This window comes from Sarcophilus harrisii, chromosome 3 (assembly GCF_902635505.1).
Source record: "Sarcophilus harrisii chromosome 3, mSarHar1.11, whole genome shotgun sequence".
NCBI classification, from domain to species: Eukaryota; Metazoa; Chordata; class Mammalia; order Dasyuromorphia; family Dasyuridae; genus Sarcophilus; species Sarcophilus harrisii.
In genome coordinates this window covers 572,129,532-572,156,342 of record NC_045428.1, presented here as the reverse complement: position 1 = coordinate 572,156,342, position 26,811 = coordinate 572,129,532, and the positions used below count along the sequence as shown (strand labels likewise).

The 26,811-nt window shown below is 44.5% G+C and overlaps 1 protein-coding gene across 1 annotated transcript in view; it reads left to right on the top strand.

Annotated features, from left to right (window-relative positions):
- DISP3 (dispatched RND transporter family member 3) overlaps nucleotides 1-22,437 on the top strand; it is a 74,083-nt gene extending 51,646 nt beyond the window's left edge. The window contains exons 10-21 of the mRNA XM_031962866.1: nucleotides 124-285; nucleotides 2,713-2,826; nucleotides 5,388-5,524; nucleotides 6,890-7,071; nucleotides 9,804-9,934; nucleotides 10,089-10,261; nucleotides 13,187-13,313; nucleotides 14,527-14,672; nucleotides 16,169-16,328; nucleotides 16,633-16,746; nucleotides 17,361-17,527; nucleotides 20,619-22,437. Of these exons, the coding sequence (XP_031818726.1) occupies nucleotides 124-285; nucleotides 2,713-2,826; nucleotides 5,388-5,524; nucleotides 6,890-7,071; nucleotides 9,804-9,934; nucleotides 10,089-10,261; nucleotides 13,187-13,313; nucleotides 14,527-14,672; nucleotides 16,169-16,328; nucleotides 16,633-16,746; nucleotides 17,361-17,527; nucleotides 20,619-20,981 (1,976 nt within the window). The 3' untranslated portion in view covers nucleotides 20,982-22,437. The remainder of the gene's footprint in view (nucleotides 1-123; nucleotides 286-2,712; nucleotides 2,827-5,387; nucleotides 5,525-6,889; nucleotides 7,072-9,803; nucleotides 9,935-10,088; nucleotides 10,262-13,186; nucleotides 13,314-14,526; nucleotides 14,673-16,168; nucleotides 16,329-16,632; nucleotides 16,747-17,360; nucleotides 17,528-20,618) is intronic.
- Nucleotides 22,438-26,811: the final 4,374 nt, after the last annotated feature.

Sequence of the window (26,811 nt, the reverse complement as noted above, 5' to 3'; positions counted from 1 at the left end):
TCTCTACAGGACTGCCTTTAGGACCCCATCCAGTCCCTTTGGGGTGGGGGAAGACGAGGCTCTCCAGGGGTAGGAGGGAATGTGGGGCCCGGCCCTGCCTCCTAAGATGGCCTCTCATTGCAGGGCTCTTTGTTACTGTCCTCATCCTGTCCCTCTATTTTGCTAGCCGGCTCCGGCCGGCCAGCCGAGCACCCCTCCTTTTCCGCCCGGACACCAATATCCAGGTGCTGCTGGACCTCAAGTACAACCTGAGTGCTGAAGGCATCTCATGTGTCACCTGTTCAGGTAAGAATACTAGGGGCCCTGAGGCAGAAGAACATGGTCTTCTGGGCCTTCTTGCTATATCTTTTGTCCAAGCTTCATGCCAGGGTTCTACCTCTGATGTAATTATCCAGAAAACAGTTATTTTCCCATGAACCTCAGTTTTCATTTCTGCAAAATGGGAATGCTGGCCACCTCATAGGCTTGATGGTGAGAAAAAAGCTTTATAAACCAAAAAGTGCCTTACAAATAACAGATCTTTGTGTAAATATTATTATCAATAATTATTAAAATATTATAATATTATTTTTATAATTATTATAATTATACACTCTGTGGGCCAACAGGACTGGGTACTTGGGTTGGAGTCTTCATGGATGTTGAGTAAGTCTCAAAGAACCTGAATTCAGATCCTCACTCCGCCATTGCCATTCTGCCAGTTTCTTTAATGGTAAATGGGGGACAGAGATGGGCCAGATGAGGATCCCTGCCTCTCTGGGAGCCTCCACTTCTCCATCAGGGAAAGAAGCCCGAGAGTCTCTAATAGAGCTGGTTGTAGAATCCCAGGATGTTATCACTAGTCATAGCCCAACTCCCTCATTTTGTGGGGGAGGATACTGAAGCTTAGGTAAGGAAACTTGTGCAACATCACATGGTTCCCCCAGTGCTTAGAAGGCTCAGGAGAAAATCTAACTGTCATTGAAATGACCCTCATTTTAAAGATGGCTCTGCTCAGATTAACCAGGTCTTCACACATTAGGAAAGCACCCGCCCAAGTGCTTTGGAACACCTGCCTCAGAGAACCACCTGTTTAATTGATGTCAGTGTTCAGGGAGTCCTTGATGCCTTCAGATGTCTGGCTAGCTCCAGGGATCAGTCTTAATTCCAGCCATTGCTCCCGTTCTCACAAGAGACGTCGGAAGCGGCACAAGCTCATCTGTCAAAGCTGGACAGAATGGCTAACAAAATGTTGCTCACCAGGAATAGGCCCAGGGCCGGTAGAGAGACAGTGTGGTAGAGTAGATAACACATTGGGCTTGCAGGTAGGAAGATGGCAGTTTGAGTCCTGCTTCCTGACTTTGAACCAGCGATTTTGATCTCAATATTTTCACCTGTAGAATGAGGGCAGGGCACCGAGGTGGAGCGGTGACTAGATCACTGACCTTGGAGACAGTAGGACCTGAGTGCAAATATTCTGGGCAAGTCATTCAGCCCCAATTGTTTTACCCAAAATGGGAGAAAAACATCTATAGTCTTTACTTCAGAGGATTATTAGGAAGCTCCAGTGAAAGAGTGGGTGAAAACTTTGCAAATCCCGGAATGCATCATGTGTGTCTGCTACATTTAGCAGGATTTTGGTTTCTGGGTGCTAAGTACCAAATGCTGTCTCTGCTTCTATGCAGAGCTCCTCCAGGTCTTCCCCGTGTTCACTATTCAGAAGGCCCCGGATGGAGAGCCACAAGGGGCTTCAGAGCCCATGGAGTCCACCTTCCTCCCTTTTCAGAGAAGGAAACTTCTGGGGAGGGGAAGTGGCTTGCTTAGATCAATGAGGGAGAACCAGACACTAGCTTTGAATTCACATTGTAGGGGACTAGAGTCCTTAAGGGGAATTTAGGAGGTCAAAGTTGTAGTCCAGAGTTCTGAGTCAGAATCTCACCTCTGATGTGTCCTTTCTGACTTTAGGGTAAATCCCTTCACCTCCTTAGGCTTCAGTTTTCTCATCTATAAAATGAAGGGAGTGTCCTCTGAGATTCCTTTCAGCTTTATACTAGAATATTTCAAGGAAGCATTGTGTGTGTGTGTGTGTGTGTGTGTGTGTGTGTGTGAAGGATAAGGTAGAGAGCCTAGAACTGGGAATGAAGAGACATAGATTCTAGTCCAGCCTTTTCTACTAACTCAGCTTATGATCTTTTTCCTTCTCAATTCCTTGGCTATTTCTTCTATAAAATGAAACTTTTTGATTGGATTTCTGAGAATTCTTCCAATTCTGATATCTGTGTTCTAAGGGCCCTCCCAGCTCTGACCTCCTGGGTTCTAAGCTGTCTCCTGGCTCTGACATCCTGGGTTCTAAGCTCTCTCCCAGCTCTGACCTCCTGGGTTCTAAGCTCTCTCCTGGCTCTGACATCCTGGGTTCTAAGCTCTCTCCCAGATCTGACAAGCTGATTTTGTGATTTTAAACCTTGCACTATGGCTTTAGGGAATTGGAGAGGAAGCTGAAATCCTCAGGGCTCTTCCTTCTCATAATCCTCAGGTCTCACTTGCTCACACCCTGACTAGATTTCAGTATGACTGTTGTCAGATCCCTGGCCTTACAGTGGGACACAGTGACCCAAGATTTCCCCTAGAGCCTTCCCCTGAGGCTCCCTTGATGTAGTCCCATTCTGCCCCACTCCATCCCTTCCCTCCAGGTGAGATGAGGCTTTTCTCTCCCTGACTCAGCTTGGGGGACAGGTCTGTTTCAGGAAAAGCCCCACAGCCTTCAGAACAATATCCGGACATCTCTGGAGAAGAAGAAAAGGGGTTCCGGACCTGCCTGGGCTAGCCGAAGTGAAGCCACCCAACAGGGTCAGTATGGGAGGATCTAGGGGAAGGAGAATTGGAGGGGGAAAGAAATAGAGAGTTTATTGGGTCTGTCCTCCTCTCTCCCTCCCCCATCTTTCCTCTCTTCCTCCATTTCTCCCTCCCCCATCCTTCCTCTCTTCCTCCATTTCTCCCTCCCTCCTCCTTCCTCTCTCCCTGCATTTCTCCCTCCCCCATCCTTCCTCTCTCCCTCCATTTCTCCTTCCCTCCTCCTTTCCTTTCACTCCCTTTCATTCATTCATTCTTTCATCATTTAACAAATTTTTACTTTATGCTCATTCTGTAATTGTAGACTCATGCTAGGTGCTAGAGAAGAGTCAAAATTTAGAAAAGAGATTCACTGTCTTCATGAGGCTTACTGATGGATAAGGGAATAAAACCCAAATCTGGTTACCCACAATGCACCATAATCACATGATGGCTATAGCAGAAAGGTGGGATTAAGCATTGCTGGAGATTCAATGAGGCTGGCAGCCATGAATATCTGGGAGGATCAGAGAAGGTTTCTTGGAAGAGGAGGCCTTCAAATTGAGTTTTTAAAAGATGGTAGGTGTCCAGTGGGTAAAGAGATCAGAAAGGACATTTCAGCTAGGGGAAACAGTAAAAACAAAGCCAGGTTGATGGGGAAAAATACAGTTTGTGTGTCAAAGAAAAGAATCTTCCTCCAGTAGAATGCATATTAAATCCTTGAGGACAGAGCACCAATTCTAAATGTTCCTGGGATGTCCACTTAAATGTAAGATAGTAAAAATTGCTAATATATGAGGCTTAGTAAACAAATGTTGAGTGATTGGGAGATGGAAAGGAATAATATGAGATAAGGCTGGAAAAGTGGGGTAGCACCAGATTGATCAGCAGGTCCATGCACCTAGTACAACAAAGGGAGGCCTATTCTTGGAGTTGGGGGAACTGGATTCAAATCCTACCTCTGCCACTTACTGCTTCCATAACTTTGGAGAAGTCACTTCACTGGTCTAAACCATAGTTTCCTCATCTGTAATTGAAGATGTTGGGTTAAATGGCCTTTATGGTTCCCTCTAGCTCTATTTATGACTCAGTGGGGTGGGGGGAAGCCACAGAAAATTTTTCAGCACAGGAGGAACCTGTTACCTCCAAACAATTTTGGTATGATTGCCAACTGGCCTTGGAGGTGGGATCTGAGCAGACCGGGTTCCGAGAGCTCAGGCCCTCCCCAGTGGGAAAATAATCTTACTGGTGTGGGGAAAGCCGAGCCCTGACAACTTGGGACAAGGAACTGGGAAAGCAATCCTGGGCTCTCACCGCACAAGAGCATCTTCAAAACCACTCTGATCACCTCCAGCCTCAGGTAGATGCACTGACCTAGATGAGCCTAAAGGATAGCTGGTGCATTAAAAGTAAGGACATCCTTGTCGAATCATGAGCACAGCTTAAAACATTTATTAACTTGATTTAATCTGTACAATTAAAAAAATTATAAAACACCCACTTTGTAGAGCACTGTCCTAGGTGAGGGGAGATATTTTTTCCAAATTAGGTAGGATATCAGTCCTACCTTCATAGTAGTAGGGGAATAAGGTACATAGTTGCCTAAAGAACTTTGTAATCAGGCAGCTAGTTGGTGTAGTGGATAAAGCACCAGTCCTGAAGTCAGGTGGACCTGAGTTCAAATCTGACCTCAGACACGTAACACTTCCTACCTGTGTGACCCTGAGTAAGTTACTTAACCTCAATTGCCTCAGCAAACAAACAAAAAACTTTGTAAACCCTAAAGTATTATACATGTAGCTATATATATATATATATATATATATATATATAGCATATACATATAAAAATATAAGCTATTGTTATCATATAGAATAAACACTTTAGGGAGATACAAACAAAGGTTATGAATGGTCCCAAGACAAAATCATTACAAGATAACATAGTAGAAATGGTATTGTATCTGAAGTTAAAGGACTTGGGTTTGAATTTTAACTTGTATGGTTTACGTCCCATACGACCTTACGAGTTATCTCCTTTCCACATCAATTCAATTAAGTCCACAAGCATTTATTAAACATCTGCTGTGTACAAAGAATCGCTTTAGAACTGGTGACACAAAACCAAAAAGGAAACAGGACCTCGTGTCCAAATCCTCTGCAAGACGAAAGGGTTGGATGAGATGATTCCCAGGGTTCTTTCTAAATCTTGTGACCTACAGCAAAGCCTTCATCTATGAAGATCCGGGGCTCTGTCCTGGGGATAGAAAAGTTGAACATGACCAAGTCCCTACTCTCAGGAAGCTTACAGTTTAGGAGCTTGTTTACTTTTGTCAAAAGATCAGAGAAGAATTAATGGAATGGGGTGAGGAGGAAAAATCTGGAGTCAAGTGCAGAGGCAGGAGGGCAATCAGCATGGCGGCTGGGGCACTCTCATTCACCTCTAAATCTAAAGCCCTTTGAATAAGGCTGAGAGACCCCCCTGGCATCCTAGGTCAAAAATCCAGGGATTGGAGAGAGAGGGGAGGGAATGTCCACAGATGCCTTCCTTTCCTAACCCTTCTCTTCCATGTCCCTCAGAACCTCAGGGCACCGTTTATATCTCCAAGGCCAAGAGCAAGGGCAAACCAGCGATCTACAGGTTTTCTCTCAACGCCAGCCTCCCTGCGCCATGGCAGACAGTGTCCCCTGGGGATGGGGAGGTGCCCTCCTTCCAGGTGAGTCCTTCTCAGTCTGGGTGGCCTGGACTGCCGAGCTCAAGCTAAACTACTGAGCACATTTATCCGCTGTGCTGCCCTCTTGTGGTGCAGTGGCAAGAGCTGGAATATGGAATTAAGGGATCTGAATTCAAACCCTCGTTTTGCTGCTTGGTACTGATGTGAAAAAATCACAGTATCAAGTTTGGGCCCTCAGTTTCCTTATCTGCAAGTGAGAGGGTTAAACTGGGTGATCTCTGAGGTCTCTTCTTATTTTAGATTAATGATCCAACCCCTCGGGAGAGTAGAGTTGGATTTTATCTTTTCAGGACCTCATTTTATAACAATTACAAATTATCCCGGGTGGTGCAGTAGTCCCAGAGTCAGGAGAACCTGAGTGCAAATTTAGCCTCAGATACTTATTGCTGTGTGTCTTGGGCAAGTCACTTAACCCTCATCGTCTCTAAAAATTATAAATTAAGTTTTTCTTTCCTTGTCCTTTCAGTCAACATAATCCCAATAGTTCCTTGTGACACCTCTGAGAAAGGGAGGGCGATGATTATCATCATCCCCATTTTACAGATGAGGAAACTGAGGTCCAAAAAAGCCTCAGATTTCAGTTGAGCCCAGATTCGAGACTCAAATCTTCACTCTCCTGATTTCCCCATCTAATTGCTCTTAAGAGACAATTTTCAGAATGGATTAGCTGTGTAGTGGCCTTGGAAATCAGGAAGAAAGTCCAAATTTCACTTTTGGTCTTTATTAGCTATGTGGTCAGGTTTTCTCTAAGCCTTTGTTCCCTCATCTGTACAATGGGGAGAACACTTGGAGGTACTTATCTCCCAGGGCTATTTGGAGACTCAGACAAGAAGCTGAATACAAATCTCTTTTCAATCATTAAAATACTATAAATGTCAACTGTGCTCTTGTTATATTGCCATCTCCCTCACTGCCTGCCCATATTAGGGAATTACAGCCCTGCCTTCTCTGTGTGCTTTCTTATCTCTCTCCCCAAATTCCCCATTTGAATTTACCAAGAATTGGGGATTTTATTCTGGGCTGAGATGGAGCAGGGGGTCCTGAGGTCTTTGAGGAGCCAGGAAGCATTTCCTCCCATCAGGCATCTCACTTAGCCTTGGGAATAGAGAGAAAAAACAAACATCCCCTGCCTCAGGAAGCCTACATTCTCTTGGAGGAAAACAATATGTATACATTGAAATAAATATAAAATAGATGAAAAGTCATTTGGGGGGACCTTAGAAACTGATAGGAAAGGATGTCTAGTGGGCAATGGAAAGACGGATTACAGAGGCCAAGAGGGGAAGGGGCCGGGGCTGGGATGGCCCCTGGAGTTACGTGTCTTGTTTTTGTTAATTCACTGCTTAGGTATATAGAGTGCCTTACGGTAACTTCACCAAGAAGCTGACCGCTTGTATGTCTACAGTAGGGCTGCTCCAGCAGACGAGCCTCCGGAAATGGATGATGACGTCTTTGGCCTGTGATGCTAAGAGGGGCTGGAAGTTTGACTTCAGCTTTTATGTGGCAGCCAAGGAACAGCAGCGAACCCGGTAATATGACAGAGGCCTTACTGTTGCCGATGGGCCAGGATCTCGCCTGGTCTGCCGAGCCCTCTGTGAAGACTGGGATAGATGAAGGGGTACTGGACCAGGCCATTAATGTCAAAGGTCCTGGGATCAAGTACCCTGATGGCACTTCTGAGCTAAACTGGGGATTGTGATGGAGAGAACACTATACTTAGAGTCAGAAAAACATGACTTCAGTTGCCCAACTGAGACACTTACTAGTGATATGACCAACTGTGCCTCAGTTTCCTCATCTGTAAAAAGTTGGAATTGAAAGTGATGACTTCCATGAGGTCCCTTAAATCTATGATTCAATAACCTATTCTCAATTCCCAGCTCAAAAGATAGTTACTAGCTTTCTGACCTTGGATAAGTCATTTAGGATCACATGATCATAGATTTATAGCCGGGAGTTATAGACTTCAGAGGTCATTTATTTTAACTCCCTCATTTTACAAATAAGGGAACTGAAGCACAGAGAGCCTTAGAGACTTGCCTAAAGTCATGCAAGTGGCTAGCTAGAGCAGAGCTAGAATTGGAATCCAGATCCTCTGCTCCTAATTTAGCATTTTCTCCACAACACCACATGACCTGAATCTCAGAGCCTCAGTTTACCTTTTGGGTTTTCATCTATAAAAATGGAGATCATAAAAGAACTTACCATGTGAGGCTTAAATGAGATAATGTATGTAAAATGCTTGGCAAATCTTGGAGTACTATATGACTGTCAGTTATTGCTATCATTATTGACAGACACCAAAACATTATTACCATCATCATTCACATCTCTGTGTTCGCAAACACGGGAAAGCTTCCTTATTGCTCACGTCAATCAGCTTCACTCAGTCATCTGTTGTCACGAGGCTGCTGGAAGTGATGGAACCAAGCTGGCCTTGGAGAGAGCAAGCTCTGGGTTCAAATCCCAGTGATGATACTTATTGACTGCATGACTCTGGGCTAATCGTATAATCATCGAGTGCCCCTGATAGGTCTCTAAGACAATTAGATACAGAGCAAAAGCTAAGTTGTGTTGATGGATAATAGCAATGAAAACACAGCTATTAACATCAAAGAAAATATTAGTGTTTTCTCTTCTTTTCCTCCTAATTCAGGAAGGTAAAATAGTCAGAAATCATGGGTTCAGATCCTACCCCCTGATATTTAAGGCAAATCACTTAATTTCCCTAAACCTCAGTTTCATTATGTGTAAGATGAAGACAACTAGAGGGCGCCATAGTGGATAGAGTGCTTGGTCTGGAGTTAGGAAGACTCATCTTCATGAGTTCAAATCTGGACTTAGACACTTTTTAAGCTGTGTCACCCTTGGCAAGTCACCTCACCCTGTTTGCTTCAATTTCCTCATCTGTCAAATGAGCTAGAGAAGTATCTCTGCCAAGAAAACCCCAAATGGAATCATGAAGTTGGATGTGACTGAAATAACTGAACAACAATAAAAAAATGAGGGGGGTTGAACTGGTTGCCCTTGGAGATCTATTCCAGCTTCAGATAATCTATGACCCTGTGAGTAATGGTCCATGACCCTATTATTATCCTTTTGTGTCTAATTCTCTTTGGACTTTTGCAGAGGAGGATAAAATTTGGCTTTCTGTAATAGAATAAGAGTATTGAGAGGTGAGCTCATCTCTGTAGGCTGCAAGAATCTTCAATCCAACAGCAGTTGGGATGCTGGAGATGACATCATCATTGCTGTAATTGTCAGCATTGTCTCCCCTTCCAAATCCTCGTCCCCTCCCTGGGGTTTAACTAGAGGATGGATGCTCACTCAATGGAAATAGTTCCACTCCAGTGAATATTAGATACCAGTGTGGGCAGAGTACCAGCCTGGCCCGAAGTGCTTTCTGGAAGCAGGGGGATGGATGCTATGGCAACAGAGCACCCTATTCTGCTTGAAGCATCTTGGGTGAGGAGGTCAAGGGACTTGGGTAGGAAGAACTGAAAGAGGAACTAGAGAGGCATTGTGCTGTGATGATGAAGATTCTGGACTTGAAAATCCACAGTTCTAGGTTTAAATTCTGGCTCCAAACAGAGGTTTGTCACTTCAACTCTGAGTCTCAGTTTCATCATCTATAAAATGGGGCCAATAATAATTTATTGTCTACCTTAAGGGATTGTCGTGAAGAAAAAGTCTTATGAATCTCGAGAGTTATAGAAGTATGTTAATTATATGAATGTGGGATAGTAGAAACAATAATAAGCCTAGCACCAGCTCAGGGTTTTATCAGCCTCCTTCCCCTCCTCCCCACACATACGTGGGCTTCAGACCACGTTTAAACTTTAGCACTTAATCACCTATTTAGAATGTAAGAGCTGGAAGGACCTTTAGGATCAACCAGACCAACCCCCTCATTTTATGCTTGAGGGTACCGAAGGTTAGACAGATTAAGTGATTTGCTCTCAAGGTCACACAAATTACAGGATGCAGAGCCACAATTTATACCAAAAGCTAGGGTTTTTTTTTTTTTTGAGCTAGATGACTTTTTTAAAAAAGGATTTCAAAGGTGGTGAAGGCTCTTACCATTAGGTCGCATTGTCTCCCTAGGATTCCTTCTCAGATAGCAAACCCTTTCAGGTATTTTTAAATTCTCTGGGTGATCCCTCCTGTGCCGTCCTACTAAGGTCTTCTACATGAAATGCTCTGCCCAGTATCTCAGCACTTACCTTCTCTCATCAATACTCTGATTCTCTTGCCCTTGCAGGAAGTTATACTTTGCCCAGTCCCACAAGCCACCCTTTCATGGGCGTGTCTGTGTGGCACCTCCAGGCTGCCTTCTCAGCTCTAGCCCAGATGGCCCCAACAAAGGCTTCCTCTATGTACCCAGTGAGAAAGGTGAGCTCTACACTGGTCCAACAGGGTGGAATGGTGATACGCTTTTTGCTTTTGTTTTTTGGGAGAGGGGTTGGTACAGTATCACTTTCCCCCAAGAAAGCCTCCTGAAACTCATTGCACCAACTATTTTCCTCTCTATCCTTATCTCTGGCAGCCCCCAAGGTCCGGCTCTCAGCAACCTCAGGCTTCAACCCTTGTGTGAACACTGGCTGCGGAAAGCCTGCCGTGCGTCCACTGGTGGACACAGGAGCAATGGTCTTTGTGGTCTTTGGCATCCTTGGCGTCAACCGGACCCGGAACTTGGACAACCACGTCATTGGAGACATGGTACACAGCCCCTCTACCTGAAAGAGGTCACATATTTTGGTCGAGGGGAACAGGGAACAGGTGGCTCCAGGAACTTGGGAACAGCATAAGATTATAAAAAAAGGGCACTGAATTTGAGACCCTAGGAATTTTGGACCTAGAGATGACCTTAAAGGTTGTTCACTCCAACACACCCATTTTAGAGCTGAAGGAATTGAGCCACATTAGCATTTTGCCCAGGGTCTCAGAGAGGAATAGCCAAGCCAGCATCAGAAATCACGTCCTCAGACTCATGAGACCATACCAGCTCTTGCTGCCTCACCTGTACAATGAGAAATCAGTCAACTAACACATTAAGCAAAAATGCCGGGCATTGTGCTAGATCTGGGAGATAAAAAGGCAACATGAAAGATCCCCTGTCCTCAAGGAGCTTATGATCTATCTGGACAAAGCAATCCCTCAAACAAGCCTTTATTTAGTGGCTATTTTTGTGGATTACAAAGTTAAAAAATGAAGATAGCCCTTCTCTCAAGGAGTTTACATTACTGGAGGAAAATAAGATGCATGCAGGGAAATAAATTCTTTTTTTTCAATGACAATTTTTTGATTAAAGCTTTTTATTTACAAAACATATGCATGGGTAATTTTTCAACATTGACCCTTGCAAAACCTTGTGTTCCAAATTTTCCCTCCTTCTCCCCACCCCCTCCCCTAGATGGCAGGTGGTCCAATACATGTTAAATATGTTAAAGTATATGTTAAATCCAACATATGTATACATATTTATACAATTATCTTGCTGCACAAGAAAAATCAGATCAAGAAGGGAAAAAACTGAGAAAGAAAACAAAATGCAAGCAAACAACAACAAAAAGAGTGAAAATGCTATGCTATGATCCACTCTCAGTCCCCACAGTCGTCTCTATGGGTGTAGGTGGTTCTCTTTATCACAAGATCATTGGAACTGATCTGAATCCTCTCATTGTTGGAAAGAGCCACGTCCATCAGAATTGATCACTGCATAATCTTGCTGTTTCCATGTACAATGATCTCTTTGTTCTGCTCATTTCATTTAGCATCAGTTCCTGTAAGTCTTCCCAGGCCTCTCTAAAATCATCCTGTTGATCGGTTCTTATAGAACAATAATATTCCATAACATTCATATACCATAATTTATTCAGCCCTTCTCCAATTGATGGGCATCCACTCAGTTTCCAGTTTCTTGCCACTACAAACAGGGCTGCCACAAACATTTTTGCACATACTGGTCCCTTTCCCTCCTTTAAGATCTCTCTGGGATATAGGCTGGGGAGATAAATTCAAAATATACATTAAAAGTGTGGCAGTAACAGCTGGGTTTATCAGGAAAGTTGGCAAACCATCCCTCAATCAACAAGCATTTAATAAGCAATTACCATGTATCAGACACTTCCATAATGCCGAGGATACAAAAAAATCCATGTGCTGTCTTGCTTTCTATTTTAATGAAGGAGATAACATGTTAATAAGTAAAAAAGATGAGATAAGAGACTAACTCCCATAGGACGCAGAGGGTAATACATAAGTATATACAAAATACAAAGTCTGGGGATAATCCAAAGAGGTTTCTAATATGTCACTGCCACACTTTTAAGGAAACAAGGTATTCTGGGAGTGGGAAGTAAGGAGAGTAGGAGAGCTTTGCAGGCACAGAGGGGCCGCCAGAATAAAGGCAAGCATGATTTGTCTTGTAAGAAAACCACTTCACAAATTGCCACAGAAATGAAAAGTGTGGCCTTTGTTGGGCTTCCATATACTGTCATCTACCCTTCGCCCTGAGATAAGGGGAAGAGGGGGGCAACCCAGTCTGTCACCAAGCAGTCATTAAAAGCATTTTTACTACACGCCAAACTTTGTGCTTTGCAATGGAAATACAAATACAAGCAGAAAGAAAGGCAGTCCCGCCCTCAAGAAGCTTCCATTCTAGTGGGGGAAGCGGGGAAGGGAAAATGATGCATGAGAGGAAGCATAAATGGGACAAAGGGATGTGATAAAGGAAGCTCAGAAGGAACTCTGGAGATGGGATGAGGCTGGCCTGGAGGCCTTCCTGAAATGAAAGCTCTGGCAAGAGCCCTTCAGGCAGAGGGAGAAGTAGTAGGGATGGAAGGTGCTGGATTCCAGGATCACCCTGAGGTTTCTGGATGAGGAGCTGTGGTGTGGAGGGGGAGGTGCCACAATTAATACAAGTGGGCTCTCACCCTGAGCAGCTCCCTCTTGGCAATTCAACAGTTCCTCTTTCCACTTACCCCATATGTGTCCCTAAATGGTGCCCCCATTAGACAGGAAACTCCCTGAGGGCAGAGACCATATTTTTGCCTCTCTTTGCACTCCAGAATGTAGTGTGGTACCTAGCACATGATAGACACTTAAATAATTCTTGTTGACTGACTTCCAGGGATTTCCATGCAGGACTAGGTAAAGTTGACCTCTAAGTTTTTGTAGAGGGTCTATTGCTTATCTAGGATACTGGTCAATGGACCAGTGGGTGAAGGAAAGGGGAGAGAGAGGAAAGATATGGTCGAGTCCCCAATTTATAGTCTTGTAAGTGAAATTCAGATGCATAAAATCATGATGAAGTCTGGGAGTAAGGGCCAGCTCCCATTGGGGTCAGCAAGGAGTAATGGAGAGAGAGCAGCATTCAATGACAAAGGATCTGGGTTCAAATCCAAGCTTAGCACTGTCCTCATCTGTAAAATGAAAGAGCTGGGACTCACTCCATGACCTCTTGAGCCTCTGCTGAGCTCTAGGTGAGCCCCTTAGGTGACCAGAGAAAGTCCCGTCTCTGGGAGGGCAGGAACAATCAGTGTAGGCTTCCTGGAGGGAGTGGGACTAAGCCTCCTGATAGTTGGAATATTTGGTCTGGCCCCATGTGATTGGTCCTGGCTGGCTTCTGTCTCCTTGTGAAAGGGCAGCGTTATCTACGATGACAGCTTTGACCTCTTCAAAGAGATTGGGCACCTCTGCCGACTGTGTAAAGCCATCGCAGACAACTCGGAACTGGTCAAGCCAGGTGGGGCCCAGTGCCTCCCCTCAGGTGAGTGAAGACTTGGGCCTGGACTGCAGAATGAGGATAGGGAGAAGGACAGAGCACAGTATTGTCAAAATCTGTTCAGTCAGGAAAGGGGTTTTGGCTCTGCCAGTAATTTATAGCTGACTCTGAGCAGATTGTATCCCTTGGTGGGCCCAACTGCTTCTAGGAGACCAACTTCCAAATCTTGACTTCTACTACCTGTGTGATCTAAATCACTTAACTTTAAAATTGCTGGATCTCAGTCTTAATTTCTAAAATGAAGTATTTGGGCTAGTTGGCCTCCAAGGTTCCTTCCAGTTCTAGATCTGGGAATCTTATAATCCTCATCTATAAAATGATAGGGTTAGATTCCATGATCCTGAGGTCATTCTCAGTCTCTGAATTTCCACGATTCTCCTTCCCACGGCTCTGACATCCTGTGTTCTAACATTCTATGTTCTAAAGTTCCTCTAAGTTCTGACATTTCATGTTCTAAGGTCCTTTCCTCTCCCAGCCATAAATTCCATGCTCTAAGGCTGCTTCCAGCTCTGATAATTTCTGTTCTAAAATCCCTCTCAGCTCTGACATCCTGTATTCTAAGAGCCCTCCCAGCTCTGACATCCTCTAAGGTCCCTCCCAGTTCTAACATTCGGTGTTCTAAGGTCCCTCTAAGTGCTGACATTTCATGTTCCAAGGTTCCGGCTATAACATTCTATGCTCCAAGACCCCTCCCAGTTCTGGTATTTTATGTCCTAAGGTCCCTTCCCACTCTGCTATGCTGTAATTCTAAGAAATAAGAAGCTCCCTTCCTCCATGGAATGGTGAGACATCCTATGGAAGACATTTTCCCAAGAGGATGACAAGAAGAGGTGTTTGGAGCATGTCCCTGTGACCTAAGGGGTAGGGGAAGAGAGGCCTTTCCCAGACCCTCAGAGGTAGAAGCCATTCCAGGGCTACCCACTAAGTGGGTACTTAGTACAATGGTCTCCATGTTTCCTGAGATGGGTATGGTCTGAGTAGTGAGAAGGGAGAAGTATCTAGGAGACAGACAATGCCGGCCATCTCCTGCAGCCAAACATGGCAACTGGGCCAGCCAAGACCATTGTTCCTGGTTCTGTCCTATAGGATGGGAGGGCGGGGGAGAATCAGAAGCCTCCTTCCCAGGGACCCCATCAAAGCAAAGCCTCGTGTCCTGACTGCTACAGCTCCCTCCTGTGTCTGTCTCTTCTCTCTCTAGGTTATAGCATCTCCTCCTTTCTGCAGATGTTACACCCTGAGTGCAAGAATCTGCCTGAGCCCAACCTACTCCCTGGGCAGTTGTCCCACGGGGCTGTGGGCGTGCGAGAGGGCAAAGTGCAGTGGATCTCCATGGCCTTCGAGTCGGTGAGGGAGTGGGAAGTGTGGAGGCCTTGATAATTCATGCACCAACTCCTGGATGTTGGAGAGCAACCTGTAATCACAGCAAACTGTCTCTGCTCTTTCTCTGCCCCGTGGCAGGACAATCTCTGAGTCCTTTTATTAAGTGAGCAGGACCTGCTAGGGTCCTATTGTCTTTCCAATAGAGCAGGGACCAGTGCCCAGATAGGATTTTCTCAGGCACCATGAATGTATTTGCTGAAAAGGAACAGGGGAGGAAATCCACAGGCATGACGTTGGCTGGGGTTTTGTCATAAGATGAAGCATATGGAAGGGACCTTAGTACATAGACCAAACTAAAACAATCTTAGAACATGGAATGTCAGAGCCTGGAGGATTCTGAGAACAAAGGATGTCAAAGCTGGGAGAGGTCTTAGAACATAGAATGTCAGAGTTGGGAGGGCCCTTAGAACATAGAATGTCAGACTGGGAGGGCCCTTAGAACCCAGGAGGTCAGAGCTGGGAGGGCCCTTAGAACACAGGATGTCAGAGCTGGAAGGGGCCTTAAAATATTAAATGTGATGACTGGGACTGCAAGGGACGTGTAATTCATTTGCTTATCTTTACAAAGGAGAAAACAAAGTCACAGAACTCTTCCTTTCCTGCACGAAAAGATAAAGGATTTGCCCAAGATCATGTCCAAGTTGGTGGTAAAGTTGAAAGACCTAGGTCCTCATTCTGTGTTTTAACCTTGAATATTTTAAGATTCCTCCCAAGTTGATACCCATTAGATATATAGAGTTTGGGATTGGCTTGAAAATCCCCATGGATCTATCTGGGGCCAGGGAGATTCCAAGAAACATCCTAGTTAGAGGGTAGATGATTCCTTTGGACAGTCAAAGAAATGGTTGTTAGAGGTACATTGAGGTAGGGAATAGCAAGGAAGCTAATAAATTGGTACAAAGTCATGAGTTGGGCTACGAGGAAAACAACTGATTTGCTGGGAGAAAAGCTAAGGTTATCTCAAGAATCTGGACCTCAGTTTTTCTCCAAAGTAAAATCTGGGGATTAACCTAAATGATTTCTATGACTGCTTTAAGCTCTAAAACTGATGATCCTATGTTCTAAGTTCTCTATGTTCTAAGTCTCTAAAAAGTTTTATCATTTTATGTTTAAGGGTTGTCCCACTTCTGACCTCCTGTGTTCTAAGGCCCTTCCCAGCTCTGACATCTTGTGTTCTAAAGCCCTTCCTAGCTCTGATATTCTGTGTTCTAAGCCCCCTTCTCAGCTCTGATATTTTATTCTAAGCTCCTTCTACCTCTAACATTCTGTGCTCTTATACCTATATTTTGTATTTTACTGTGCCTATCTCTTACATTGTGATGTAAAGGATACGTATTTATGCCCCATGAGGTGGTAAGGGAGTCTGTGTTCAAATGGGGTGGGGAATAAAAGGCACAGCTACTCCCTAACCATGCCAGTCTAAGGGAGCCTTGGGTTACAGAGCTCTTGGTCTTCTGCAGACTACCTACAAAGGCAAGTCATCTTTCCAGACATACTCTGACTACCTCAAGTGGGAGACTTTCCTACAGCAACAACTGCAGCTGTCCCCAGAAGGCTCAGCCCTGCGCCGAGGCTTCCAAACCTGTGAACACTGGAAACAAGTTTTCATGGAAATCATAGGTAAGATTCCCCCCTCTCCCAATCCACAAACCTTCTCTTTGTCGATCTACTTTCCTTCATTTTCCCATCAGCCTCCTCAAATCCTGAAGGGGGAATGGCTGTGCTTCCATGGAGGGAGAGAGGGATCTCATCTGAAGATCAGTTGCTTAGACAGGGGAGGGTGTAGAATGGACCTGAGATTTAATTCTTACTAACTGTGTGTTGTTGGATGAGGCTTTTAACCTCTTAGACTAATGTGAAATTATAGCTGCAACTTGTGGCCTGGGTTAAGATACTTTTATTAACATTTCCCCCCTAATTTCAGGAGTACAGAGTGCTCTATATGGCCTAGTCCTCTCATTGCTCATCTGTGTAGCTGCTGTTGCCGTGTTTACCACCCACATCCTGCTCCTGCTACCTGTGCTGCTGAGCATCCTAGGTATGGGGATGGGGGAGGGAAAGGAAGTTCCTAGGGTCTCCACAGGAACTTATCAGAGCCCTTTAAATATGTTACATTAATTTGTTGATTCTAATAAGCTTCCTTTCAATGGGAAATTCAAATCCTTTCCTACATTTATTAGAAATGTTTGCAAAGTAAGAGTTCTTGAGCTCTTAGTATGTAAACTGTTTTTTTTTCCTATAAATACAAAGTTCATGGACTTTGTGGAAATTATTTAGGTTGCTCAAAGGTCTTTATTTTCTTTCAGCGGTATTTTCATAGGTTCATAGATATTTCTGCATAGGTAATTAGGATTAAGGAATCCTTGGATAATTGAGGTTCCATTATATTTGTCTCTCAAAGGGCCTAATCCACTCCCTAGCCTCTCCTTTGAGTTCTTTGCTGTACTCCTATGACCATCATTTTGTCCCCCTTATTCTCAGCCATATCCATCCCTGAGAACCTCTTGCCTGTCCATTTTACCTATTCAGTAACACTGGCCCTGAATGGGCCAGGCCCCCTCCCAGTCAATAGTACACAGGGAAAGATCGGAAATTTAGTTTAAAACACTTCTCGGTCAGTCTTTCCTGCCTATGATCTCACTCTTTCTGCAGGTATCGTCTGCCTGGTGGTCACCATCATGTACTGGTCTGGCTGGGAGATGGGAGCTGTGGAGGCCATATCTCTGTCCATCCTTGTTGGCTCCTCTGTGGATTACTGTGTACATCTGGTGGAAGGGTACCTGTTGGCTGGAGAGAGCCTTCCCCTCCACCCAGCTGAGGTGAGAACTTGCCTACCGCAGTCCATTCATTGGGCATCAGATTTCACCCTAGGATCCACTGTGCCATCCCCCAATACCCACTAGCTGGAGTTAGTGCTCTGGATTACTAGGATTACTTTTAAAACAATCTTCCTAGTGAATGGGGTTTAAAATAGCAGGTCTTAAAACTCTAATGGCTTCCCTCTCCCCATAATCATAATAGTGAAGTGATGATGACGATGATGATATGTTTATAGTGTATTTCAGACTTTACAAAACATTTATCCAAGAACAATTGTGAAAGAGAAGTTGTGCTAATGTTATTACTCCCATTTTGCAGATGGATAATTGAGATCCATAGAAGGGAAATGTACTTAACACCAACAAATATTATAATTGACACTTGAACCCCTTGCCTTGATGACCAGTCCACTGGGATTTCCATCATGCAGCATAAATTGAGTTTAAAACTGAGGAGGGATATTGCTCAAAGACAATAGCAGATGAATTATCTTGTTGGTGAATATTTTCGAAGGGCCTAGCAATGAGCACTTGGGAATAGAGCCAAGAAAAACATAAGGCTGAGAACATAAATGAAAACATATCTTCCATGAGGAATTTCACTGAGTCCTTGGGGAAATATCATTGCTTTTTAAATTCTGAATTCTGGGTTTTGTTTGGACCTCTGGAGAGTTCTGGATCTGTCTTGGTTTGGTATTTTGTTTTAAAGCTCTGTTCCATTTCAATCATAACAGGGTTCCTTCTCTACTCTTCCTCCATACTTCTCACCTCCTAATACCTGGGGGCCCTCGGTGATTAACATAATGCCTGGCACATAATAGGAGCTTAATAAATGCTATTTGACTGACTGACAACAAACAGGATCCAATTTAGGAAACTTCTATAACAATGTAAGCAAGCAATTAGTCAATCAACATTTATTAAGCATTTACTATGTGCCAGACACCCTGAGGACACAGAAAAGGAAAAAATCTCAGAGGGAAGATTATCCTAGTTCAAGTAAACTAGGATAAGCTGAGTTTCAAAGGCATCAAGGAAGCTAGGAAGGAGAGATGGGGAAGGAGAGCATTCTAGTCATGGAGATGGGAGATGGATGATTATCCATGAGGAAAGCCATATACAACTGGATCATAGATCCTATGGAGAAGAGTAAAGTATAAGACTGGAAAGGTAGGAAGGCTTTAAATGCCAGAATTTAGTATTTTTTTTTCTGAAGGTAATAGGGAGCCAGTGGAATTTAGTGAGTGAAGGCAGGGAAAAGAACATGGTCAGACCTGTGTTTTAGGAATATTACTTTGTCAACTAAGTGGAAGTTGGACTGGAAGAAGAGGGGCTTGAGATAAGCAGCTGACCCCAGAATTGGGACTGTGTGAATAGGCATAAATATTTTAATCTGGGGCAGATGTTGGGGAGGAGGGGGAATTGCTTCAAGGAGCAGCTTCATTTGGCTTCCTGTAGACTCAAAAGAACATAATTGAGATTTGTGATTTTTTCAAGAGGAACAAAATTGAGAATAGGTTGGGGAGAGTTGTTAGGAAATAGAAATGACAAGATAATGACAGATTGGATATATGGGGTGAGTTTGTGGAAGGATTTGGGTTTTCCGTGAATTTTGTCAACTTCTCCTTGGCTTGTCCTTCCTAATCTGTCTTAACTACTGTCACATCCATGCCAGATAAATATAGAAGAAGATAACAAAGGGGATTTAAAAGAGATTGTAGAGAGTGTCGAGGAGAGAAGTGGTAGCTTTGAAATTAATTGGGGAATTGGGAAGAGGGGGGCAGGGGAAGGACCTTCCTCCTGACTCAAATCATAGAATCATGAGCCATGGAGCTGCAATGAGCCCTCAACTCTCTCACTATACAGAAGAGGAAATTGAGGCACAGAAGGGAAGAACTGGCTTGCCCAAGGTCTCATATAGAGTTAATTAATTTGAACCTATTTCTTATGGGTGCCAAAGCTCTTTTTCCAACACCAGTGAGAAGGGTAGGAATGGAACAATTTATTATCAGAGATCTAAAGTTCTTGATGGTGATGGGGTTGGAGAGAGGGCTCAGAGTTGGGATGATATGTCCCCAGAGTCCTTTTACACAAGGATGGTAAGAGGGAAAAAGGCCCCTCCCTTCTTGGGTGGATTATTTCCAAGAAAGACATTTATACTACTCGAGTGTAGTTAGAAGAAGCAACATGGCAGACTGGATGGAGGGCCAGTGATGAACTTGGGAAGACTTGCCTTTGACATATATAGAACATCACTCTGGGAAAGTCATCTAACCTCTCTGCTCTAGGAACGTCTCTAAGACAGGGCTTCTTGATTGTCTTCCTCCTTCTCCTTCTCCTTCTTCCTTCTTCCTCCTTCTCTTCTTTTTTTCTTCCTCTCTGTCTCTCTCTTTCTCTCTCCCACACACACACAGTGTGCATACATCACCTTATCTCACAAACATACATATACGTACATACATATATACACAGATACACTCTACCATGCTCCATATATCCAAGTGAATTAAGCACAATTACTTTTCCCATCAGCCCCAGGTAAGATGGAGAGAGGGAGACCATGTTGCTCCATGTTCTGAGCAGCACTGAAGGGTAGAAGAGTGAGAACTGACCTTTATGGTAGGGAAAGATGGTACTAGAGATAAATGCTCCAGAATTGGTGAGGGTAGTTGAGTGAAGTGGGAGAGGGCACTGACCCAGCTGTCCATGCTAGGGTTCCCTTCAGCCACTACCCATTCTAGTGCTAAGTGCTGTCCCAATGGAACTAAGGTGTTTCCTGGTTCACCATTCGTAGGATTTACTTCTTGGGTAGGATCTACATCTACATCATGGAATCCAAAGGTGCTACAGTGAAAAGAATGCTGGCTTTGGAGACCTAGAACTAGAGTTTCAATCTTGACCATGCAACTCATTGCCAGTATGACCTGAAGTCATTTGATCTCTGATTCAATTTCCTTCAACCTATAAAATGAAATTAAATAAATCCAAGGTCTCTTTTAACCATGTTATCCTATGAATTTGGGGCATCCCACAGGTTCTAGGTTATCTTCTGATTGAAACCCCTTTCAGTCTCTCTTTTGTCTTTGGACAGGACCCAAGTGCCCAGCGCCAGTGGAGGACGCTGGAGGCTGTCCGGCACGTGGGGGTGGCCATCGTCTCAAGCGCTGTTACCACGGTCATAGCCACCGTGCCCCTGTTCTTCTGCATCATTGCTCCTTTTGCTAAATTTGGGAAGATCGTCGCACTCAACACAGGGGTCTCCATTCTCTACACTCTCACCGTCAGCACAGCCCTGCTGGGTATCATGGCACCCAGCTCCTTCACCCGAAGCAGGACTTCCTTCCTTAAAGCCCTTGGGGCCGTACTCTTGACTGGTAGCCTTGGCTTGGGTATCTGTCTTCTGCTTCTAAGAAACGGATACAAAATCCCCCTACCCAGTGGGACCAACCTCTAATCCTGGGACATTCACTACCTTTTCTTTCCTTTATTCTGACTTTATTTTTTTTAAGAGGGACATTTTTTGTAAACTTTTTGCCTGAGGGAAAAACCGGGGAGGGGGGAGGGATAGAGGGGAGGGTGGGGACACTTGGGCAGGGAAAGCATGGGAAAGGGAGTCTAATTTTTGACTCCGGAGGCACTTTATTGCATAGTAGGGACTGAACTCTTTATTTCCTTGGTCCCCAGACTGAGCACTGTCCAAGACACAACAGAGGAAGGGCACAGGGCCCCTCCACTGCCTGGGGACAGAACTGAGGACAAACTGGTAAATGGGAGCCCAGTTGACAGATGGTGGTCACTACCCAGGAGTGACCTCTCCCGGCTGGGTGCCTCAGACTATACTCTTGATCTTTCACTGATGTTGGAAAGGGCCTCAGGCTCCTGAGCCATTAGGGTGGAAGTGGCCCTGACACCCTTCTCCCTATTTTTTTTAAAGAGCACAGCAGGGATAAGGGAACAGGAAGGGGAGTTCCCCTTTTTGGCTCCCTACCCAAGACACTGTCCCCTCTATCCCCACCACAGGTTGTCCCCTTTTCCTAAAGGGTTCCTGATTATATGAGTCCAGAGGATCCCTTCCTGGATTGCATGCTATCCTTCCCTTTTCCATCCTCTCCGGGTTCTCCGAAGGGCCCTTTCTCATGGTCCCAGAACCCTGACCACAATCTTCCTCAGATCAGTTCCCTTTCCCGGAGTCAAGAATCCAGAGCTCTTTGCCCCCCATTCTCTGGCGCCACCCCCCAGGGCCTAAGCTTGAGATAGCTTTGGAAGGAAGGGGTTAGAGAACAGTGGTCACTACAGGGGAGAGATCAAGGCCCCCCCCACCCCCACTCACTCAGATCAAATGATTTTTATTAAAGCAAAATGGAACTGCAGACCAGTATCATTAACAAGTACATTTTAAGCACTGATGACTCCATCATTTTCTTTAAATGGAGATAATTAACTGCAAAAGCAGTGCTCAGCCACTCAGGCCAAAGGGAAGAGGGCAGGAAACTGATAGCAAGGGTGAGAAGCAAAACTTAAAGCCAGGGTCTCCCAAGTCAATATTCTTCTATTATACATTTTCAGCAATATGGGACGGCAGAAATTCAAGTCAGTTCTGTTCAATTCAACAAGCACTTATTAGGCACCTACTATATGCTAGGCCCCAGTGCTAGTGCTAGGCCCTGAGAAAATAGTCACAATAGTCTCCTTCTTTTGGGGGGAAGGGCTAGGGATTGGGTGATAACATGTACTCAAAAAAGTACATGTGAAATACCCATGCAACAAAGGGAGCATGAAAAGGGAGCTGGGATTATAAATGTATATATGAAGAGAGAGAGAGAGAGAGAGAGAGAGAGAGAGAGAGAAAGAAAGAGAGACAGAGAGGAGAGAGAGAGAGAGAGAGAGGAGAGACAGAGAGAGAGAGGAGAGAGAGAAAGAGAAGAGAGAGAGAAGAGAAAGAGGGAGACAGAGAGAAAGAGGAGAGAGAAGAGAGAGAGGAGAGAGACAGACAGACAGACATATACACTATAGGCACATCACTTAACTTCTTAGTTGTTTTAAACCATACTCTTAAGACTACAAATTGCATCAATAGAGAGTTTCCTTACCTGGGCATCCCTTGTACTTAATAAATCACAGTTCCATTCCTTATCTATATACAAAGTAATTTCTGGGATGACTTTCAAAGCAGTAAGTGGCAATCAAAAAAGACTTCCTGTAGAAGGTGACACTTGAGCTGAGCTTTGAAGGGGCCTATGGAATCCAGGAGGATCAGGTAAGGAGGAAGAATTTTCCAGGCACGATAAACAACCTATACAAAGGTATGGAGGTGGGAGATAAAATATTATGCCCTGGAAAATATTAAGTATTCTAGTGTGGTTACTGCACAGATTGTTTGAAGGAAGATTGCAAAGAAATCTTACAATTTCTTGCAAAGAAAGATTGGAGTCAGTTTTCCAAGGGCCCAAGTGGTAAGTAAAGGAGCCTGGACTTTATTTCAGCGGCTGCCCATAGATTCCTGAGCAAATGAATTACATGGTCAGACTGTGCCCCAGGAGTGTCATGTTAGCAAATGGCAGCTTGAAACCGCCTCTTCCATTTAAGGGGCTCCAGGTTGGAATGCCTTATGTCAGACCACAATATATTCTTATTTTCAAGTGTGTATCTGACTCTTCTCCCATCAGACCTCCCATCCTGACCCAAGATCCTCGACTAAAGGCAGCCAGATGACCCAGTGAGTAGAGCACCAGACCTGGAGACAAGATGACCCGAATTAAAATCTACCCTCAGACATTTACTAGCCAGGATCTGAAGTCACTTACCTCTGTCTGCCTTGGTTGCCTCAACTGTAGAATGAAGAATAATAGCTACTGACAAAGCTGTGAGGATTAAATGAGATAATATCTGTAAAGCACTTAGTCCAGTAACTGGCATAAAAGAAGCATTAACAAATGCTTATTGCCTTCCTCCTTTCCCCTCCTCATTCAAACGAGAATAAAAGTCATGGAGTTGAAGGGAACGAGAATTGGAGGATACGGTCTTGTGCAAATATAACCAAGCTGTCTCCCTTACCATCTAAGTGACCCTGGGCAAGTGAATCACAGGGAGACAGTGTGGTACAATGGAAAGAGATTGAGTTTGACATTGGGGGAGCCGAGTTCAAATCCCAACTGCCACTTTCAGCTAGAAATCTTCCCTCTCTAGGTCTCAGTTTCCTCATCTGTAAACTTGTGCTCCCTTATGAGCTGTGAGAGAAAAGTCAGAAGGAAAAGCAATCAGCCAATTTTAGTGACAGTTAGGGACAAGATCATGATGTCACTGATGTATAGGGAACTCCCTCTGCCAACCCACCTGCTCCACAATTTATCCTCTGAGTCCCCTCGGGCAACTTTCCAGAGTCATACAGCCATTAAGTGTCGGAGGTCAGCTTGGCTTAGATGCCAGCTAGCCGTCTGCTATCAGGTTACATCTCCTTTTTACAGATGGCCTCCTAGGAAATTTCGGGGATGAACGTCAGAGTCCCTAAAATATTCTAAAGAAGGGGAGGAGGGAGAAGCAGGAAGGCTGATGGGACTAATGTTCACCTGGGAGAGGGCAGGCGTCCTTGGGGATCACCTTGCAATGGATCTTCTCTTCTTACCTTCCTGCCACCTGCTTTCTGACATCTGGTACTTTATTGGCTACTCCTTTGTGCTACCCCATAAAATTATTCCCCACTTTACAGAAGGAAAATGAGACCTGGGGTATTCGATTACATGCTTAGGGTGACAGCTAATAAGTGTCCGAGGCAAGATTAGGATCCTAGAATTCCTGATTCCAAGTTTACCCCTGTCCAGTTTTGCTCTAGAGTCCCAGTCCCTCATTCCCATCCCAGGGAAGGCTACTTTGCTGGCAGAACATACCAGGTCGCCCGGATAGCCCAACAGTTAGCGCTAACCATCCTGCAGATTTGTTTCTCATATTATGACCCACCAATGCAGAGATCTAAGCTGGCAATCACAAGGGAGACTGAGCAAAAAAGAATGTGAGTGACTCAAGAAATGGATCCCTACAGGCAGTACATTGGTCAGTGAATGCCCAACTCATTCCTGCTTCCCCCAGGACTGACTCATCCTCCCACCTGTTCTTCAGCAACATCTTGGCGGTGGGCAGATGGAGTGAACAGGCCAGATTGGGGGGGGGGAATGATGTGTTCCTTTCACAATCAATCTCTTTGCTGAGTCACCTCCCAGTCCTTGCTGTGAGCTCAGCCTTCTCCAGCCAGAAGCTTCCTGCGCTCCTTGGAGATGCCCCTGGGAAAAAATAAATCCACTCCATGCCCACTGGGTATTCCTGTTAAAAAAGCTTCTTGTTCAGTCATTTCAGTCATGTCCAACTCTTCTTGACCCCATTTGGGGTTTTCTCGGCAAAGATACTGGAGTGGTTTATCATTCCTTCTTCAACTCATTTTTACAGATAAGGAAACTGAGGTAAATGGGATGAAGTGATTTGCCCAGGGTCAAACAGCTAGTAAGTGTATGAAGCCAGATTTGAATTCAGGTTTTCCTGACTCCAGGCTCAGGCTCTATTCACTTTACTAGCTATCTGGTTCCTTTACAAAATTTTAAAACACACTCTGGATCAGACTTTAGTTTTGTGCTCTGTAAAGTGAAGAGGTTGAAGGTTTCTCCCCCATCTAATTCTGTGACCATTCCATCCTTCGTCCCACTTTGAACAAGTGGTTTCATTTCTCAGTTTCCACATATGTCAAATGAAGAAGCTAGACCAGATGATGGTCTTCTAAGGTTCCTCCCAGCTCTGGATTATATGATCCCAAGTGGAAAGCCCAGACTAAAAAAGGAGTCCGTCTGAGGTGGCAGGGAGTGAGTCAAAAGGAAGAGTAAGAGATAGTCAACTCCCAGTCCTGGGGAAAGGGAGCATGGAATGGAAATATCACTGAATTTTAGAACGAATTCTAATGAAACTTAAAGCCTTGTCCAAGCCACGTATTTCTCAAGGAGAATGGGGAGAGCCAAGGAAGGATAAAACTGCACAAAACCCAGAGTCACAGATCAAGAGGATAATTTGAACCAGGGTCCCCAAATTCTAGTGCAAGCCCACTGCACTGGGCTGGGGTTCTATTTATTTGCTTGCTTGCTCATTAATTTGTTTGCAGAGAGCTGAAAGGAATTTTAGAGCCTGCCCAGTTTTACCCTCTCATTTTATTTTTCTGAGATTGTGTCTTCCTATCCCACCCACGCTAGAGGTTTAGTGTCCATTCACAGACCTAGTCTCATTACTGATTGGCACAAGGACTTGAATCAGCTCTATTTTTTGGATCTAATTTAGAATCACCTCCTTCATAAGTATCCTGGGAGACCCCTCTTCCAAGGCTTCACCATATTGGTGCCAGAATAGCACACACATAGAATTAACTTAGCCATACTGTACCCCAGAACTCCCAAGCTCAATCTATTCATCAGACTTGGTCTCCCCAATAACAAGGATGATATACGTGAGCTGCCATGCTTGAGTTACTCCCTCACTTTCATAGGTAAGGAAACTGAGACTAAGAAAATAAAAGGAAGAGAGAAACATGTGTTTAGAGCTAAATGGGATCATATAATTTCACCATCTCATTTTATTAATGAGAAAACAGACCCAAAGTTTCCACAGGTAGCATCTCTGACTCCAAATCCAAATCTTCTTTTCACTCTTCACCACTAGCTGCAACCTGAGAGTAAACCCCTGAAGGAGCTGGATGCAGACTGCTGCTAAATGAAAATGTCATAGTTACTTTTAAGAATTCTTCATCTGAAAACCGAGTCCGGGATTGGCTAGCGCCCGCCTCCTAAGCTACCAGCTACTAAAAATCCCCAGGGCCTTGGACTCGGTGCCTGGGAAAAGACATTTGTGCTCAGGGAGACCCAACTGTCAAAGGTATTATGAAGAGCTCAACCTCCCGGACCGTCATCCCTCTGGCAATGGAAGGAGATTGATGGGGCAGGAATGGGGAGGGCTAGAGAGGAATGAAGGAATCCATCAAGCTGAAGTGACAAATTAGATACTTAGGAAAGTGGAACTCTACCTAAATCCCAAACTTAAAAATGCCTGAGACCATAGCATTAAGAGTGGGCATATTTGCATTGCATTTGCATATAGTTTGCATGCTATTTGATTAATATACGATTGGAGAGAAACGCTCAACTCATCCAGTCCTTGTTTCCTTTTCCCCAGAAACCTGCCCCAGCTCCAGTCATTTGTCAGGGAGTGGGGAAGGGAGGCGAGTTATTTTAGTAATTACCCTGGAATGGCTGGGCTCC